At 43.4% G+C, this 14,581-nt stretch overlaps 2 protein-coding genes across 8 annotated transcripts in view; one reads left to right on the forward strand and one right to left on the reverse strand.

The window, feature by feature from the left end:
- The window catches only part of Tcaim (T cell activation inhibitor, mitochondrial), a 37,044-nt gene extending 30,224 nt beyond the window's left edge, over positions 1 to 6,820 (forward strand). For all 7 annotated transcript variants that reach the window (XM_021172945.3, XM_021172944.3, XM_085828213.1 and 4 more), the window contains 3 exons: positions 1,926 to 2,170; positions 4,007 to 4,138; positions 5,242 to 6,820. In XM_021172945.3, the coding sequence (XP_021028604.1) occupies positions 1,926 to 2,170; positions 4,007 to 4,138; positions 5,242 to 5,482 (618 nt within the window). In that variant the 3' untranslated portion in view covers positions 5,483 to 6,820. The remainder of the gene's footprint in view (positions 1 to 1,925; positions 2,171 to 4,006; positions 4,139 to 5,241) is intronic.
- Positions 6,821 to 7,904: 1,084 nt separating this feature from the next.
- On the reverse strand, positions 7,905 to 14,303 carry C9H3orf86 (chromosome 9 C3orf86 homolog). The gene is made up of 3 exons (XM_085828216.1): positions 14,252 to 14,303; positions 13,196 to 13,286; positions 7,905 to 8,776 (listed from the first exon to the last, which is right to left on the reverse strand). The coding sequence occupies exon 3, from the start codon at positions 8,772 to 8,774 to the stop codon at positions 8,361 to 8,363; it is 414 nt and encodes a 137-aa protein (XP_085684342.1). The 5' UTR covers positions 8,775 to 8,776; positions 13,196 to 13,286; positions 14,252 to 14,303; the 3' UTR covers positions 7,905 to 8,360.
- Positions 14,304 to 14,581: the final 278 nt, after the last annotated feature.

Here is a 14,581-nt window from a genome sequence, read left to right on the forward strand (position 1 = left end):
ATGAATCAGAGAAAGATTTGATAGAATAGGATCAGCCCAACTCTCATGATAAGAGAGAGGAAAGAAAAGCTATTTAAGGGGCAGTGCAGATAGAGAGAGAGAGAAGGAGGGAGAGGAGAGGAAGGGAGTTTTACAGAGACAGATTGAAGAGAGAACAAGCTAGACACAAGTGAAGACAGAAAGAACCAGAGAATAAGAAGCAGCCATAAGATTAGAACAGATTGTTAAGAGTTAGTTTGAGGCCAAGCACAGCAATTCAAGAGAAGCCAAATTGAATTAGTCTGCTCAGAGATGAATTTAAACCAGAATAGCTGAGTTGAGCCAGCCAGATAGAGTTCAAATAGAAGAAAGGATGAGAAAGTCTCAGAAGCTAAAGACATTCTAGGCCTAGATTAGATTGTACAGAGGTGAGAAGTTTCCAGGCCTCAGCCTAGGTTAGAGACTGAAGCAGTACACCTCCAAGACAACAGTTTCTACAGGCGAATAAAAGTTAGTGTTACCCAACCCCATGCTGACCAGAACTGCTGAGTGGAAATGGCAGCACACAGTGATGATGAGGATGCCGAGGAAGGCTGTCCTACACTGCTGACATGAATCAAGTGGCAGATACTCTGCAAGAAACACAGCATCTAAAAGAACTGAATGAACTTAAATGAACTTGGCATGTGACCCAACTGTTGGGCGTTTATGCTGGAAAATGAAAAACTGTCATGTAGAAACTGACCCATAAATATTCGTAGTGTCCAAGAGCAGAGGAAGTCCTCATGTACTCGAGTGTAAGGCCTGCTCAGAAATGAGGACAAGGCCCCCTTATGTTATCTGGCCACTAACAGGTCATGTGGCAGATGCTGTGGTGGAACACTGCTCAGTGCCGAATGGTGATCTGCACTTGTGAAAAGACAGTGTAAACAAAGCACACAAGAGTTGACAGAGTGCTTATAGCCTCACTAGTGTGTCTGCACTCACATTCAGAGACATGCACTGTCTTCCTGTTACAGAAATGCAGTGCACACTGTTTGAATCTACAGTTCTCAAAGCCCCTGGATGTACTTACTACATATGCATAAGTAACCCAGGACAAGGTCCTCTGACCCGACTTCCTCCCTCCCCTCAGCCTTTCCTCTCGCCGAGAAGCATGCCATACTTGTTGCTTTTGGACATGATCTCTCCCCCTCTCCCCCCTGCCCCAAATCATCTTACATCTATGTCTCTAAATCCTAGTCTACTTTGGTGAAGTCTTGGCAGCCATTGTGTAAGCCTGGCTTTGACTGGGCAACCTTGGGCAGCACTGGAGCACGCAGTCTTGCTTTGTTTTCTTGACTCTAGAGTGAGCTTCAGCAAATACGGACAGGCTCTTACACCCTGCATGTGCAGATTGTGGCTGGCACCACACAGTGGGTGCCCAGTCTGGCACCACATAGTAGGTGCCCAGTAATGCTTGTTGTGCTTGCCAGTTGAATTTGACATGAGTTTAATGTTTACGGAATGCGTAGGATGTGGATACACCTAAGCCTATGGCTGCCAGTGCCTAGGGCTGACTTTTCCTTGGGCTTTCTCTTTCTCTGAAGCCTCCTCTCACTTCCTGTCCAAGACCACCCAGACTGATAGTTGGTTTTCAATATCAGTATTTCCAGGATTATATTGTCTTTTTTTACTGTATTTTACTTGAACATTCCATCTACAAAAATAATTTTTAAAACTGTCTCATTTAGTCAGGCAGTGGTAGCACGTCCCTTTAATCACAGCACTCAGGAGGCAGAGGCAGGAGATCCTCCAAATTTGAGGACAGGACTACACAATGAAATCTTGTCAAAAAAAGAAAAACATTAACATAAATTTTTTTTTAATTCTCATTTATTGGACTCTTAAAGTTATAGTGATATAAAGCTGAATATTTCCCCCCCCCCTCTCTTTCAATACTATAGCTTTTTGAAAGCTTGCCAAGTTATTTTGACCTTCAGAGGAGAATGTCAGCCTTAGAAGCCCAAATAAGCAATCTTCTAGGGGGAGTCCAAGTGGTTTATATGGAAGAGCTGCAGCCAGCGCTCACACTTGATCAGTACTACTCCCTCCTCCACACCTTCTACAACCAGCTGCTGAGAAGCAGGGTGCCGCCCCAGCCCCACCCCCACCCCCAGAGTCTGAGGGGCTTGCAGATGGTCCTTAGCAGGTGAGTATCTGAACTGGATGGGATGTGTGCGGTTCAGTACTTTGAGGTGTTTTTTGTTTCATTGTGTGATTCTTGTAAATTAATCAAATAAAATAAATGAGTCGTTAAGAGTAGATACTCCTTTTGTAGGGGATTCAAGTTCAGTTTTCCAGCGCTGATAACAGGCAGCTCACAACCACCTATAATGCCAGCTCCAGACATCCACTGCCTTTGACCCCCTCAGGCACTACACTCGCATATAAAGACTGAAACACACACACACACACACACACACACACACACACACACATATATATTATATATCAAACATATAATAATACGTTATTATATGTAGAATGTATATTTTTATGAGTATACTTTTATATAGTATATAAATTATATATTATATATGTTAGATAATTTGTATACTTATATATAACATACTATATTATTTAGTTAGTAATATTATATAGTTATTATTTAGTTATATGACTATAAATAATATATAACCTTATATAATTATATATCTGCCATATAAAATATGATTATATATGATTTTATATAATTTTACACAATTATATGTAATATGGCTATATATTATAATTATACATAAATATATAATATTTATTTAAATACAATCATTTTATAATATATATTGGCTATTTATATAAGTATATAAAACTATATAATGTGTTACATACTATTTATATATTAACATATAACAAATTTTATGTATGGCTTTATATGAAATTATACATATTATATATGTATTGTATATAATATGTATAATTTTATATGGCTTTTTTTAAATGGAGGCCTGGCATGTAGTGCACAACTTTAATCCCAGTACTCAAGAGGCAGAAGCAGGAGGATCACCTTGTAAATTCAAGGCCAGCCTGAGCTAAACAATATAACTGCATCTCAAAAACAAAACAAATGTGTGTCACCTACTTGTGAAAAGAATTGTGTTCATAGTGCTGTTCTGCATATATCAAAAACCAAACTAGCAGACTGAAGAGTGGCTCTCTAGAACATTCTTTGAAGATATGCCCCCTCATCAGTGAAGTCAGTCATATAGAAACATGAGATGTTAGCGAGCGAGCGCGCGCACTCATGTGCTCTTTTTTTTTTTTTTTGGTTTTTCGAGACAGGGTTTCTCTGTGTAGCCCTGGCTGTCCTGGCACTCACTTTGTAGACCAGGCTGGCCGCGAACTCAGAAATCCGCCTGCCTCTGCCTCCCGAGTGCTGGGATTAAAGGCGTGCGCCACCACGCCCGGCACTCTTGTGCTCTTTACCTGCATGCTGCTGTTTGTCACAGAGAACAGTGTGCCTGTGTTCTGGGTCCTCATCATCAGTATTGTGCTCGCTCTCTCTCTCTCTCTCTCTCTCTCTCTTTCTCTCTCTCTCTCTCTCTTGTTTTGTTTTCGTTTTTTCTGAGACATGAGTTCTCTGTGTAGCCCTGACTTTCCTGGAACCTGATCCTAGCTTTGTAGATCAGGCTGGTCTCAAACTCAAGAGATCCACCTGCCTCTGCCTCCCAAGTGCTGGGGTTAAAGGCGTGAGCCACCACGCCCGGCTTAAGGTGTATTTTGATGATTACTTTTCAGTCACTTGCAATTTTAAAAAAGTATTAAGCTGGGCAGTGGTGGTGTACGCCTTTAATCCCAGCACTCAGAGGTAGAGGCAGGTGGATTTCTGAGTTCCAGGACAGCCTGGTCTACAAAGTGAGTTCCAGGACAGCCAGGGCTACACAGAGAAACCCTGTCTCAAAAAACCAAAAAAAAAAAAAAAAAGTATTGTCTTTGGAGGTGGTGATATTTTATTTCCCTTAATACATTAATACATGCTCCATTTCAGTGACAGGTATGCACCAAGCTTGCATGAACTCGGGCATTTTGATATCCCAGCCCTCTCGGATCCAGCAAGCCTGCAGTCCTTCATGAGAACCAAAGCCCAGCAGGCAAGAGAAAACATGACAAGAAGGGAGAAGTAAGTGCTGCCCGCCTCCAGGAGGCTCAGGACCCACTTGATGCACGAGGCCAACAGAGAGCATTGCCTGCATTTTAGCTATTTTATTCACGTGTAGGTGTCATGTCTATTGGTATCGGTGGGGACCAAAGAGGGCAAATGGACCCCCGAAGCTGCAGTTACAGGCAGTCGTGAGCCACCATGTGGGTGCTGGGGTTTGAACTAGCATCTCTGGAAGAGCCACAAGTGCTCAAAAGGACTGAGCCATCTCTCTAGTGCTGTTTAAGTGGTTATAGTTCACAAGTAGTCCTGTTTCCATGTTGTTTGTACTTTGAACCACTTGACAGCCAGTGGTTTCCTTCTCACAGGTTTGAAGCTGTAGAGTTGTGTCCAGTGTAGAGGAGAAAGGGTAGGAGTGAGTCCATATGACAGAATGGGCAGACAGATGGACAGCAGGTTCAGACAAATGAGTGAGAGGCGATGAGCAGCTTAGGGCAGCACAGCCTGATTTCAGCATCCCAGGGAGGGAGGGAGGGGAGGGAGGATGGATGCATGGAGGGATGCATAGAGGGAGGGATGGATGGAGGGATGGAAGGATAGACAGACAGTCAGTTCTTTCATTTAGGCTCTAGCAGTGGCTGAGGGAGGTATATAAAAGCTTTTTAAGCTATATATTGTTTGTTTGGAACGATGGCTTAGTGCTCACTGACTGCTCTTCCAGAGGACTCACCTTTGATTTCTAGTGCACAAATGGTGGTTCACAACCGTCTGTAACTCTCATTCCAGGATGTCATTACTTTCTTCTGTTGTCTGAGGGTACCAAGCACATAGGTGGTCCACAGACATGCATGTAGATAAAACACCCAAAACATTAAAAATAATGAATTTTTGAAAATTAGGAAAAAGTTGTGTATTATTTTTACCTCTGTGCTGCTAAAAAGACTGACTAAATACTTGAAGAGTAAAAATAAACCATCCAGCACTGGGCTCAGGGGAACTCTTGACATGTCTTTTTCACATGACCGTCTTATAGAGTGTACCATCACCCACCCCAACACTTAAGAATGTGTTTATATTCTGTCTTCTATTTAGTAATAACTTATGGTAGCTTTTTTATTTAATAGGTTAAAAGTTATGGAAAATGAATTGATACAGGCTTCAACAAAGCAGTTTTCTCTGGAGAAGTTGTATAAAGAGCCCAGCATTTCCAGCAGACAGATGGTGGATTGCTGTAAGAGACTTCTTGAACAATCGCTGCCATATCTGCATGGGATGCACCTCTGCGTCTCACATTTCTATTCGGTTATGCAAGATGGAGACCTGTGCATCCCGTGGAACTGGAAGAAAGGAGAAGCCATGAAGTAACACAGATATCTGTTTTATTTTCTGAAGAAATGAAAAACTGTTGAATTTATTTAAATTCAGTTTGATATAACATTAGTATTTACATGTTAGAACAAAGTGTCTAACTGCTGCTATAAAAGTGGGGAGGGTTTTCTTTTTAGTGATTTTATGCTAAGAAACTTGCTTTTAAAAGGTTTTATCCCCTAGACTTATGACGCTGATGGCTAGGCAAAAGATACTAGAAGAAAAAAAGACTATTTTAAAGATATGCAATAGAAGGATCTGTAAGAGTCATATATTTTTATAGAATAAACGTGAGTGTATGTAAGTTGGTCTTGCTCAGTATAGCTCTTTAGGACTGGGACTCCATTTTTACACGCAACACAGTTGAATGTGCACCTTCATAGTTACATGGTATAGACACACACACTTTGTAGCCAGTAATAGACAGTTATTCAAGACAGATGACTGGCAAGTAGCAAAAGTTAAATAACCAAATTAAAAGTTAAATAACCAAATTTTGCTTAAGAGAAAAAAATTTTTTAAAAACCCTCTTGAATATATACTATTAACATTGTCTGATACTAGTTAACTAAAGCATCAGTAACAGAGAACTTAAATACATGATTTCTTCTACCAATTAAAGTATCAGTGGAGCATATACTTGGTGGACACAGGCATCCTCACGATGAGTAAGATGTAGGATTATAACTTAGCCTGAAGCTCCTTAAAAAGCTTTCTTCACTTCTTCAGCTCTGGCCCAGGCAGAGCCCTGTGCTATGTCTCGTTCTCAGGTGAAGCATGGCCTCCTGTGTGCTCAGCTGTCTCCTGCACAGAGAGGCCTGCTCTCTGTTCAGAGTAGACCCACAGTACATTAGAACAAAGGAGATGCTAAAATCAGTTTTTCATGTTTTGGATTTTTATGAAACATCAATTTAAACAGTTCAAATGTATGTTCAAAATAAGAAATGGCTTATAAAAGGATTGTACGTGCCATTGTGGCTTTTGACCCATGCTAATGTGACAAATCTTGCTGTAAATACTCTATAAGAAACAGTCCCTAAGTAGATTTGGTGGCACACATCTTTAATCCCAGCTCTTGGGAAGCAGAGGCAGGTGGATCTCTGTGGGTTTAAGGCCAGCCTGGTCTATAAAGTGAGTTTCAGGACAACCGGGGATGTTAAACACAGAGTAACCCTGTCTGGGGGGTGGGGGCTGTCAAACATGACATTTATTAGAAAATTGCTTGGATTGTACCGTGTCTAATATCAGCTAACATGGAATCTGCTGTAATGTGTGTTGTATTGGATTTGTCTCAGAACTAATTGTTACATAATAAAGTAAGCCTTGGCCACCACACAGCTGCTTTCCAGGATTTCCAGCCGTTGAGTTTCATGACTGTAGTGGTAGGACGTTATTAGACGTGATCCTTTGGACTTCATTGCAGATGTATGTCCTGTCTCCACCACAGAGGGTGCAGGTGAAGTCTCTGGTACAAATGGCCTCCAAAGGAGCCTGACACTGTGGTTGGTGTGCAGTCACTTGATCACAGGCATCAAAGGCAGACCTGCCTCAGTCTCTAGCCCAGAGTGTTACATTACAGTATTGTTTGCCTCGAGACTGGCCTTTTATGTAAAGTTTTGTGGGTCACTAGGAGCTCCAAGTGGTTGCAGCCCAATTGTTACAGGGTAAGAACCCTCCTTTCATTGTTGGCCCTTTGTCTCTATGTAATTACCTATTTCCTTTGGAGGAGAGTTTTCAGTCTGTGTGGACACCTTGTAAAACACAGCAGCATCCAGTCAAGAAGCAATGTAACGGGTCTGATATCTCCCCAAAGCCTTTAATGTCTCTACAGACCCATACACAGATCCGAGCATGTGTCTCGTGTGCTTGTTAGAAAACCTAAAGCTCTTCCTAGCTGGGTACCCTCCCCAGAAGTTTTCCTAATTTTATACAGGTTGTATTTGCGGCCAATTGAAGCCACCCTGGGAGTGGGAATGGGCGCTATGGTGTTGGCAGATGGTATTGGCAGATGGCTGGGCATGCTGCCAATAGTTGACTGGGATCCTTCTGCTCTGGTAGGAGGAGGTCTTCCAGTGCTGATCACTGGCAGCCTCTCTCCATTTCTAGCAGCAAACAATGACAGCTGACATCTGCAAGCAGCAGGTAATAACGAACCAAGCCAGATGCCAGCCTCCACAATGCTCCCTTGTCCAGAGTCTTCATCACAAGAGGCACAGGAAGGTGTGGTCAAAAAAACGCATGGTCGGGCTGGAGAGATGGCTCAGTGGTTAAGAGCAATGGCATCCAGATAGACATCCAGTCAAAACATGCATGCACATTAAATTAAAACATTACTAAAAGCTGGAAATCCCGGCACTGGGAGGCAGAGTCAGGTGGCCTGGTCTACATAGTGAGAATGTTCGTGAAAGACTGAGGTGACCACCTTTCAAGGAACTCTGACAGCAGGAGGGCTTGTCCTAGGCTTGAACTGGAAGAAAGTAGGGACAATATAAGCACAGGCCTGAAGCTTGTGGAGTGCTAACCCGAAAAACAGGTTTCAGCCCCTTTCCACTCCCAAGTGTGCCCAGTGTCCAGCGAGTGGGTCCCACTCACCCTGGCCTGTTCTCATCCCACCCAAGGCCTGCTTCTGTCCCACAGATGATTTGACTCCAGCACCAAAACTGCGGTATTCACCCTCAAAGTGTCAAGACAGCTGAGGAGGTAAAGAAAGCCGTAGAAGGCAATCTGAAAAAAATCTCAGAAAAGTTTGTATTGGATCTGAAAGCAGATTTTTTTCGGATTCCTGTAAACTTGTGCTTCTGAGGGTGGAGCTGTTGGGACCTTCATAGAACTCTGCAGGTGTAGGCGGGCGACCGCTCCCTTGGCACTTCCTAGCTCAAAAGGAAAACCGGTTATTTCTTGTCAGCATGTTCCTTAGCTTGCAGGACAGGGCCCAGGGCAGAGAAGGGCTGGCTGCCAGAGGAGGGGACGCTCCCAAGTGGTGCTGTGTCGACAGAGAGCCCCCTGATGGGGACAGGGCTTGGGGCAGGGACAGGTTGGGTAGAAGCAAGCTTCCTGTCCCCGGGCCTCTGCCTGCAGCCTCGGGGTTCACTGGAGAAGCAGGTCTGTGAACAGCTGCAGCGCAGGGCATGCTCACTCGCAGAGACCCCGACCTTGCCCAACGCTTCTCTCCAGAGGTTGCAGGTGTGGTCTCCTCCCCTGGAGGAAAGGTGATTTCTCCAGTGATCTCGTTTACCCAGACAAAAGAATCTAGAGATTTCTTCTCCTGTTCAAGCTGACTCCTAGACATATCTAAAACGGAGAAAACGGGATCATGTGACCCAGGTGAAAGCTGCTCTTAACTTTTGAATAGTCTTTTCTGATATTTTTTTTTTCTGAGACATGGTCTCTCTGTGTTATCCCTGGCTGTCCTGGAGCTCACTGTGTAGATCAGACTAGCCTCCAACTCTCAGATCCACGTGCCTCTTCCTCCCAAGGGCTGGAATTAAAGGTGTGAGCCACCATGCCCAGATTCTTTTCCTTAATTAATGATATAGAAGGGTTCTGGGGTACTGACATTCCTCCATGACCTCTACTTCGAGGTTCCTGCCTTGAGTTTTGTAAGACCCCCAACTCAATGTGTTTCTTAGACCCCTAGAAACAAAGCCCAGCATGGAGTTCTTTGTTCTTTCGCCTTCAGCCTGAAAGAATGATGACCACTGGGTGACCCACCCAGGCGCCTGACTCATTGTGTAAGGGACCAAGAATGTTTGCCAAAGATAGCCTGTAACCTTTCCGTGAGAGATGAGCTGTAATTCGTCATCCCCATTCTTATGATGTTTACTCAGCTTCCCCATTCTTTGTGGTCTTATCCTCCCCTCACTTTGCAGTTTATTCTTTTAAAACCCTCAACTGCAACTGCTGGGGGTCCATCTCCTCTGTCCCTGTGCAGTTATGAGCTCGGCCTCAGCGTGCTGATTCCCAAATAAACCTCATGCGATATTGCATCAAGAACACTTTCTCTCGAGTTACTGGGGCATCGGCTCATCCCGGGACTTGAGCGAGGGTCTCCCTGGAAATGGGGGTCTTTCAGTTTCTGCACTGACTTCCCTTAGTGATGGGGTGTGACCTGAAAGTTGTAAGCTGAAATAAATCCTTTCCTTTCCAAGTTACTTTTGGTTATTGTGTTTTATCACAGCAATAGAAACCTAAATAAGATGTATGGATGTACTGAAAATATACAGACATTTTCTTGTTACTTCCTGGGCTCCACAGCATTACACTGTGCTTTACACTGTACATTACACTGTGCTTTAGAGATGACTTTAAGTATTCAAGAAGATGAGAACACACTGGATGTAAATACCATCCTATTTTATACTAGGACTCCAAGCATATACTCAGTGTTCACTGCACTTTCTGGTGCCGATCCCAAGAATGAAGGAAGACTGTATACTAAGCATATTTTACCTATTTTTCTGACCCAATTCAGTTATCTATGTATGTATGCTAGGAATTTAAATGGAAGGTAAATGATTAAATTTCTAATATTTTTTACACAATAAACTGTTATATTCTTTGAACAGGTTGTTCACCATTCCTTAAGTTCCTTTTAGAAGGAAAGCAACAATGATTAAATGACTGTAGCTTAAAACATGAAAAATAGGGCACAGAGCGAAGACAGAAACAGCGTGTCATGGACATGCCCACAATCCCAGGATTCAAAGGGCTGAGTTTGGAGTTGAGAACAGCCTGGACTACATAGTGAGTTCAAGGAAAACCCTTCCATCACACCCCTCTCCACATTGCTTTTGCTAAATTTTATAAGACATGCTCATGTATAATCAGCAAAGTGGCACATAAAAAAAAAAAAAAAAAGGCCATGCATTTGGAACCTGTAACTAAGTTCCTTACATGGCAAAAGGGGTTCTGTCATAGTTTGAATATGCTTTGCCTAGGGAGTAGCACTATTTGGAGGTGTGGCCTTGTTGGAGTAGGTGTGTCATTGTGGGTGTGAGCTTTAAGACCCTTATCCTAGCTGCCTGGAAGTCAGTCTTCCACTAGCAGCCTTCAGATGAAGATGTAGAACTCTCAGCTCCTCCTGCCCATACCTGCTTGGATACTGCCATTTTCCTGCCTTGATGATAATAGACAGAACCTCTGAACCTGTAAGCCAGCCCCAATTAAGTTGTCCTTATAAGAGTTGTCTTGGTCATGGTTTTTTTCACAGCAGTAAAACACTAAGACAGATGTTGGTACCAGAGACTGGGATATTGTTGTGATAGGCCTGACCATGCTTTTGTTTGGAACAATGTGGATTTGGAAAGCAGTGGAATGCTTTAAATGTGGCTTAATGAGCTAACCTAGTAGGAAAATGGAAGACTTTGTTGCTATGAGTAATTTGAACCTTGCAGACCTAGCCCAAGGGGTTTCAGAGGAGAAGAATTTCAGTATGCAGCCTAGAGAGTGTTTTTGTGGTATTTTGGTGAAGAATTTGGCTGCTTTTTGCCCTTGTCTGAAGAGTCTACCTGAGGCTAAGGTAAAGGGATTTATGCTAATTACATTGACAAAGGAAGTCTCAAAGAAGCCCAGCAGACTTTGTTCTCTGATTAAGTCTCATGAAGAGCATTTTGTACAAGCATAGCAAGGTTGGAAAGGAAAAATATAATATATATGGCTCGAGTATCAAAGGGGCACCAGGAAGTGAAATGGAGCTGAATCCTGTGTTCTAGGAGAGAGCAGATTAAGGGAGTGGGACTTCAGGGCAAGATCCTACCCATCTAAATTTAGATTCTGGCATGGTGGTACGCACCTTTAATCCCAGGAGACAGGCATCCAGATCTCTAAATTCAAGGTCAATCTACAGAGGAAGATCTAGGACAGTCAAGCTTAGGCAGTTAAGGAATTGGAAAACAGAAAGCTAGTGACAATGTAATAGAACAAGGGGACCATGCTCCAGCTCCTGCAAGCAGCAGAAGTCATCAGCTTCGGCCATGTGGCTCTGGCTTTAGGGACCAGAATAGAAGATACTACTGGGACAACTGATGCTGGTTAGCTAGAGCTAAGAAATTAGAGGTGTTTAAGAAGAGATCATCACTGAGCATCTCAGTGCATTCTCAGAGCATCACTGAGGTGAAATCTTCTGAGAGCACAAAGAAGCTGTGTTCCAGAGATAGCCAAGGTTGTACCTCGTGCTACAGCTGTTCTTGGTTCTGCCAAGAACCCAGGTGGTACTGGTTTTGAAGGCCTAAAGAGGTCATGAAGAGCAGCTGAGGTCTGGCACTGTGAGAGGCCATGGAAGATGAAGACTCAGTTGTAGTTGACAGCCTAGGACTGAAGGGTCATGCAAAAGAGTTGAGGCTTGGCACCATGAAGAGAGCCTATGAGAGGTTATTGGTGAAGCCTAGTTACAGCAACCCCCCCCCCCCACACACACACATATTGGAGATGCTAGTACCATGGGATGATCACCAAGAACAGCAGCAGCAGAGGAGTAGATCAACCTGAGCTTAGAGTACTACTGAGAGCAGAGCTGGAGATGTGATGAAAACCCTTTGAAGAAACCCAAAAGATCATGTGTGGATCCTAGACATTGCAACAAGAAGCTGTGAAATTGAAGTTGCCTTGGAGAGCCCAAGATGTTTGAGATTCCAAAGCTGTGGGTTATGAAAAGCTATGAACAGGGAGTGGAACCAGCCCAGGAAAAGAAGTTTGTTGCAGTCAACAAAGATCTGAAAACTGCTTTGACATCAGACATGGAGATACAAAGTCTGGAGTTTTCCCAGCTGGTCTCCTGTCTTGATTCAGGGATTACAGTTAAGTGATTGGATGGATCTCAGAAGAAACTTCGAACTTTGGACTTTTTTAACACTGTTGATGCTGCTATAGTCTAAGGGGTCTTTGGAAGTTGGACTAAATGTACTTTTTCAATTATTCTATGGCTAGATATGGTCCCCATAGACTCATGTGTTTGAACAAGCCTATGGGGCCAAGGAGTAGAATGTCATGATTTAAACATTCTTGGCCCAGGAAGTGGCACTATTTGGAGGTGTGACCTTGTTGGAGTAGGTGTGTCACTGTGGGCTTGAGCTTTAAGACCCTTATCCTAGCTGCCTGGAAGTCAGTCTTCTACTAGCAGCCTTCAGATAAAGATATAGAACTCTCAGTTCCTCCTACACCATGCTTGCCTGGATGCTGTCATGCTTCCTGCCTTGATGATAATGGACTGAACCTCTGAATGTGTAAGCCAGCCCCAATGAAATGTTGTCCTTATAAGAGTTGCCTTGGTCATGGTGTCTCTTCACAGTAGTAAAACCCTAAGACAGGTTCCAAGCATAATTGTGTTGTGGACCTTACAGAGCCTTTTCTCCATGCACTCTCTAGGTGGCTCAGTCTCAGCACTTGAGCCCTACAAGTGCCATTTTGCTCTGATTCAGAGATGGAGACGCAGGTGTGATGGGAAGGCAGTGCAAAGGTTCCTCCCTCCATCTTGTGTTCTTGGTAAGGTCATTTTAGGTTTAAATAAAATTTTGTATCTGTGATGGAAAGTTCTCTGGAAAATTACCCAACTCTATTCTAGGAATCTGAGTTCAAGATGCCCAGGCTAATTTATCTTAGCTTCTATTAAACTACCTGCTTGTGCAAAAGCTGCCAAACAAGATTACAAGATGTAGTTTCGCCTTTAAAAACCCCTTGCTCTAAACACTCAGGCTACATTTGGGTCCCAAATACCTGAGTATCGTCCCAGCAACTGGAATCAAGACATTCATTTGGTTATAAAGTACGGCTGAGTGGTCTTCTCTTGTTGGCTCCCCATAATCGTCTAAACAAGAGAAGGATTAACTTACTGTTACGAACTTAAACATGTAAGGAGCTAAGTAGAAGCCATGAGAAGGAAAGTGTTAAAAGCTTCCATTTCTGCCATCAGTATGAGTTTTTCATAATGAGTTGAATAATTTACTTCATCTACTAAAAATAAGAGGGCCTTCCTTTTTCCTTTTGTCTTGCTTCCATGATCTTGATATTTGTATTTTTTAAGTAAAATGAGATTTGTGTTTCTATTGCTCAAACTGTTTTTCAAATCAACAGACCACAAAGACCTTCTGAGAACTAGGTCAATGTGATTTGAGAAGCAGAGCTTTTTGAAACTGGTAAACCACAATTTTTTGACAATGTGTTTGTGTTAAATGCCAACCACCAAAGTTCCACTTTTGTATTAGGCCTTGCTTGCTTACAAAAGTCATGAAAACCCTATAAAAGATTCCCTCTGCTGCAGCTGAGGGCCACTTTCTTCTCTTACTCCCATGAAGAGCAAGTTGGCCTGGCTGTAATAGAGCTTTTTTGCCTTGCAACATTGCTGTCTCTGAGACTCCAACATTACAACAAAAACAGCTATCAATAAAAGTGAGGGAGAGCCAGACATGGCACAGTTGTGTCTCAGCACTTTGAGGTGGAGGCAGGAGGATCAGGAGTTCAAGACTTATAATAACAATAAATAAGTCAGCAATTGTTCTCACAGCAACAGGAGGTTCAGGAAGTATGTGAATGCTGCCCTGGAGCAGGTGCAAGAAGGGCTATAAACTTTCCCGAGAGCTTGGCAATGGCTTTGCTTTCTTCAGAGTGGAAACAGCAGCTATTGCCTTGAGTAGCTTCAAGGTACTCTACTTGTATCACCCAGGCCAACCAGCAAGATTTTGACTGCATTCTCTGAGCCTCTGTTTGCACAGGCCAAGGAGCCTCCTTCTTGCCATACACTCCACTCCAGCCTCTCAGGCCCACGGGGCTGACCTGTAGGAATACTGGGAGGTTCTTGGGTGGCGAGTCTGTAGGGACAGCTTGTGTTAGAAGCTGGGTGTCCTGGTGTCCTAGCAACCTGGTCTTTGTTATGAGAGGCATTCCATCTGGCCAGGCCTGATTCCTCCTGGGAACCACACTCCACTTCTCTGGGCCTCTTTGTTTCTATGCAGGATGGTTGCAACCTGGAGGTCAGCCTGGCACTGCCTTTGCTTCCCATAGCTTCTGCTTTATGACAGTCTACTACATGGCTTCTCTTCCAGAACATAACCATGTAACCAGGCAGGAACATGGCAGGTTAGTATATATTTAACGCAGACCCAG

This window comes from Mus caroli, unplaced genomic scaffold, assembly GCF_978045245.1.
Source record: "Mus caroli unplaced genomic scaffold, Mus_caroli_1 scaffold_11, whole genome shotgun sequence".
In the NCBI taxonomy this organism is placed as follows: domain Eukaryota; kingdom Metazoa; phylum Chordata; class Mammalia; order Rodentia; family Muridae; genus Mus; species Mus caroli.

Bases quoted from the DNA above. Each gene is read 5' to 3' on its own strand.
- C9H3orf86 (XM_085828216.1), bottom strand. From the start codon at position 8,774: ATGTCTAGGAGTCAGCTTGAACAGGAGAAGAAATCTCTAGATTCTTTT.